A 5,388-nucleotide genomic window follows, 5' to 3' on the forward strand; every position below is an offset into this window, starting at 1 on the left:
GGGGGCAATTTTTTAATGTTCTTGGGTACACGCAAAAGTTTTTCGTGGATGTAGGAGAAAGGGTGAAGCAGCAAATATCCGTAGCTTCCTTTTTTCATTCTCTTGGGAAGAAATAAGTTACTGTACACATGTACCATGTATACTATTCCTATTTTACTATGACCGAAAAGGAGTATGTGAGAAAAAGTATGTATGTGTATGTGTGTGTTGACTGAAGTAAAGGACTAAAAAAAACTATTTTTACTGCCCGGCTTGTTGTTCTCAGTATTTCACTATTTATTTTCTGGCTTCAAAAAATTTATCTGTATGGAAGTTATTGTACGGTTCTGTTTTGTTTTTTCCTCCAGACTGCGTCCTCCTCTCTGTTTGGCATCGGGTCTCAGCAGACCAAACTTGTGCGCACCCACAACACCCCGGCCATCTCCGTGTCCCCCATCAGCAACATCCTCAAGCTGGTCAGGCTGGTCTGGGTTGACAAAACGACCGTCGTGTTGCTGACCGTGGATGGACAGGAGCTGAAGTATTCCGTGCACTGAGCTGAGTGGAAGGTTTGGGATGAAATATTCTGTGCACTGAGGCGAGTAGAAGGTGAAGAGTGGGTCGGGGAGTGGATGGGCATGAGTTGAGGGAAAGTTGGGGGGAGGGGGGGAGTGGATGGGCATGAGCTGAAATATTCTGTATGCTGAGCTGAGTGGAACGGGGGGGGAGGGGGGGTGAAATATTCCGTGCACTGAGCTGAGTAGAAGGTGAAAAGTGGGTCGGGGAGTGGATGGGCATGAGCTGAAGTATTCTGTACGCTGAGCTCAGTGGAAGGTGGGTGGACAGAGCTGAAGTATTCTGCGCACTGAGCTCAGTGGAAGGGGGGGAGGGGGAGCGAAAGAAAGATGGTGGTTGCACATGAGCGCTGAAATATTCTGTACACTGGGCTGAATGGAAGACGAAGAGGAGGTGTGAAAAGTGCGGGAAGGGGGGAAAAGATATAATGGATGTACATGAGTTGATAATATTCTGTACACTGAGTGGGGGTGGGGTGTTTGGCATAGATGACAGACAGAGGCTGAAAATTTTTGTCAACTGGAGTGCGGTGTGTGTGTGTGGGGGGGGGGGGGGGGGGGGTATATTTCTTTTGCTTTTTTTTTTTAGTTTTACTGATGGGCTGTACAAGAAAATGGATTTATTTTTCTTATTCACTACTGGAGTATATTCTATTTTGAAATTTTTGGCCCTTTAATAAGTAACAACTTATGGCTACCTGTAAAACTGACAAAATTGGAGTAAGAGCTTTTTCAACAGCTGCTCCCTCAGCATGAAATTCCCTCCCATCGCTTTTAATAGAGGCACCTTCTTTGATCGCTTTTAAATCTTGTCTAAAAACACATAAATTTAAATCCCATTTGACTAACTAGTTTCATTCTCCTTCCAGCAACAAGTGTGATCGGGAGTCACTATGATTGTCTTTTTGTATGTGTTGTCAGATTACAGGTGTATATATTATATTTGAAAGGGTCGGTTTGCATGAAAGTTTGATTTAAATCGTGTTTTATTGTGAAGCACCTAGAGCCAACATGGGGTGGGTGCTATACAGGTGCTCGTTATTATTATTAATTATTATTATTATTTGTATAATGTGCATGTATTTTAGAATGGCGTGGACAGCTGACCTGAGGGTGGACTAGCGGGGACATTTGTAGAGGTTTTCTCACTGATTCTAGAGCTGCTGTGTAGATGATAATCAATGGTGTGAGTACCTACGGTGGGAGAATTTGGTTGTGAAAAACTCATCTTACTATAATTTCATTGACAATGTTTCTTGCATCATGCAGGCATGGTTTTTCTGACAACTGATGTGATCAATATGAGAACATTCCCACTGGGAGGTTCTGATGTCCTTCCCCCCCCGCATATGCTCACTTTACATTCCTCACTTGATACTAGTGATGTCGCTCCCACCCTTCTTTTTCCTTTTTTTTGGGGGGGGGGGGGGGGGGGGGCTTTCTTCCTCTCCATACCAATCCCTTCACTGTTGTTTGTCTGTTTCATGAAGCAGTGTCAATGACAAAATTTGAAGCTATAGCTTTGCATTGGGGAAATCCTGTGGGAGAAACAAATATCAAATCTGACTGGGTTGGACTGAGTCTAGCACTCTATTTTTTTACTAGCCCGCTCCAGTTTGGTTGAACAGGAAAGAATTAAAATTAAAGAGTGGAGTTCTGAGACTGGTAGGAAACTGTGTTGGGAAGAGCATTTGCCTACGATTTTTTTTTCTGTAAAGGGGTGAGTTTTGTGCGTGCAAAGCTATATTTTCTGTGAGACTTTTTTTTTCTTCTGTTTGTAATATTGTTTGTTCCTGCTACATTACATCTTACAGCGTGCGACAGCTTCTTCCTGAAATGTGATAAAAATTGCGAACTGAGCGCTATCTTGTTCTAACTCCAATTTCTAACTTGGGGAAGTTTTTGGCACAGCTGTCAAGCCTGTTGAAAAATACTCCCTTTGGCTTTGAACCCAAATGGATAATGTCTGTGTTCCATGCACAGAATTTTAGTTTCATTTTGTACAGAGTCCCATTTTCATGACTGAAATTCAATGCGTTCAAAGTGATTTACATCAAAACCAGGTTAAAATCGAGTTAATACAAGACAGCTCCAAGCTTGCAAGATGTTGGCTTGTGTTGTATTGTCGCAAGCTGGGATTTCTTGGAATTGTTTTGTATCTGAATATTTTACACTGTAGTTTTTTGTCAATATTATGAGTCATGGTAAATACTTTCACACACTAGTAAACAGGATATAGCTTTTATTGTCAGTGTAAAGTACTCTATGGCTTGGTGCTCCTATTTTATTGTTTGTTACATGTGAAGCTGGAAAGCTTTTTGACCACCTAAGGCTTTTCTCTCAAGGTGAAAGTGGTGAGAGAGACTCAAAATTTGTACAACAAGGGAGCGTTTACTCGCATGACTAACAGTAATAACTACACTGGATTACTACTTTTCAGTATGGTTGAACCTGTCCATAACAACTCTCCATTGTCAAGGAGAAAACAGGTCATCTTAATGTTGTGGACAGAGTCATTATAGTATAGAATAAACACAATTGGGGAGTGGCCGTTAGTACAGGTGATTGTCTTATACAAGTGGCCGTTAGAACAGGTTCTACTGTATGTCTTCTTTTAGTCCTACATGTATTTCCCCCTTAATTTTCAGATCATATTGATGGTACTAAGTAGATTTCTTCATTATACTTTCATTCTTTGAACGTACTAGTCAGGAAATTTTGTGTATGTATTCTGTTACATGTATTACAATAAAAAGTTGATTTAATACAATTGTTCTTTTTTTTTTTCCTGCTTTGTTTGTTGAAGGAATTTTCTTATCTAACATATAGTCTTTGAGAAAGTAGAACGTCAACAAACAGACAAACGAAATTGCAGAACTGAATTTTTAAAAAATTACCAAAGAAGTTCTGATATATTGAGAATAAGGTCAGAAAGCTGTGATTGGTTTTTGCACTGGAAAAAATAACGGAAAGTTCAGTCCATGAACTTGCGCTGGGTCTGAAATGTGTTACCACTTAACACAGCTGTTAAAAGTCTCTAGCTTACAAGCTGCTTCACCTCCCAATTTTTTTTGGGGGGGGGTTCTATTTTCACGAGACTACCCCCTCTCCTGCAAAGGACAATGTATTTTATGTGCCATCATAGCAAAATCAGGCTCACGACAACATGATGAAAGCAAATAAACCCGCATCTTTTGACACCTCTTTTTACGTACATATCCATTAAAAAACCCATTTCTGTGTGGATTTTACTGAAAATGTAGATAAAAGGCACAAAAGATATAAATTTGCAGTTTCCAAGGATACTCCAGCACTGGAAGGTGCCGAACTTCGGTGGTCATTTTCTCTGTAATGTTACTTCTGAAAAACCACGACAACCCACCTGCTTCAAGCATAATATCTTGACTTCTATTCAAAATTGATGGGTATTTTTTAAATTAAAAAACAAGACAAATGAACAAGCTGTAAGATAAAACCAACAACTCCTTCTGCCCAGAAATTGAGAGCCTTGATTAAAACACATACAGTCAAACCTCGTTATACTGCCAGCACCATTTTTACCACCAGGTTTTGCCCATGTACGAACAGACACGCCTATATGTAAACATAGTACATGTATTTGTGCCTTTGCACCATCATCTGCCAATTGTCTGAGTTGTTGTATGGTCCTCGTTCAACTAATATAAATGTCTCTACCACTAGTCTACCATTAGTCAAGATGGCAATTTTGTGCAATCCCATTATACCACAAGCCGCACCAACTTTATGCTCGTCCCAAGGTAGGCGGTAAAGCGAAGCTTGACTGAAGTCACTTCGCCATGCGGTTTTGAGTAATGAGGAAATTGTACTATCACCGTCCACATCCAGATACATATTATATTATTATCAAGTTACCTCTTTGTGGCAACACGACACCAAGGTACAATGTGCAGTACATTCTGGCACATAACCCTATCACTTTCTTCTGCAGATCTAGATGTACAAAATTCGCCTCTCATTCAACAGACAATTTTCTTTCACCTCCTTTCCGGCTCTCATCTAACCATGTTCTGTCGTCTGTTTTCGTCTTCAATCTCTGCCCCCTCCTCTTTGCCCACCCCCTCCCTCTTCTGTAGGCTCCTAACTCCTTCTGCAGCCGTTCTACTGCTACTCTAGTTGGCTTCTTCTTACTGCTGTATTTCAGCCACACCCCTGATCTTAGAGTAGGTAAGATTTCACACCTACCTTTCTCAAATAAAGGCGAAAAAATCTCCGAGGTCTCCTGTGGTCCACTTGGGCAAAATTCAAAATTAATTCCTGCCAAACTGACAATGCTTACTAATGTGTCCTGTGTGCTCCTATGACCTTATGCCGTTGTGAGCACCGTAAACCACCTTTCTCTACCTCACTGTGGCCTGGCCATTTTGATGATGATTTCTTTCCTTTCTACTTCACTGATGACACAACTTAAGTTTCAGTTCTGCCTGCTACCTTGAGCAAAAGTCATTGAACTCTACAAAACAAGTTGTGCATAGATATATACTTTTATTGAGAGTGCTGTAACAAAAAAGGTTTTCAGCTCACGTGAAACAAAGAGATGGAGTGAGAGAGAGGTATGCTAGACATGTGAATATATTTTGCCCATATATATATAACTGTACCCGTGGTTTTAGGCACCCTGCATAATTTAGCAAAATTTGATCTTTTTTTTTGCATAATTTCTGATTATTTTCATTTATCATTCTTAGTTAAAATTAACAGAATCGCATAATTTCACATTTTTGGGCTCAGTCTGCATAATTTCAGAATTTTTCTTGCATAAAACGACCGGGACAGATAACTACATGTATTCACT

At 40.3% G+C, this 5,388-nt stretch overlaps 1 protein-coding gene across 14 annotated transcripts in view; it reads left to right on the forward strand.

Moving 5' to 3' along the window:
• The window catches only part of LOC101846409 (WD repeat-containing protein 7), a gene marked incomplete in the record, with an annotated part of 80,853 nt that extends 77,532 nt beyond the window's left edge, over window positions 1–3,321 (forward strand). For all 14 annotated transcript variants that reach the window (XM_035968319.1, XM_035968305.1, XM_035968306.1 and 11 more), the window contains 1 exon segment: window positions 348–3,321. In XM_035968319.1, the coding sequence (XP_035824212.1) occupies window positions 348–536 (189 nt within the window).
• Window positions 3,322–5,388: the final 2,067 nt, after the last annotated feature.

The sequence above is a fragment of the Aplysia californica genome, unplaced genomic scaffold, assembly GCF_000002075.1.
Source record: "Aplysia californica isolate F4 #8 unplaced genomic scaffold, AplCal3.0 scaffold00051, whole genome shotgun sequence".
NCBI lineage: Eukaryota > Metazoa > Mollusca > Gastropoda > Aplysiida > Aplysiidae > Aplysia > Aplysia californica.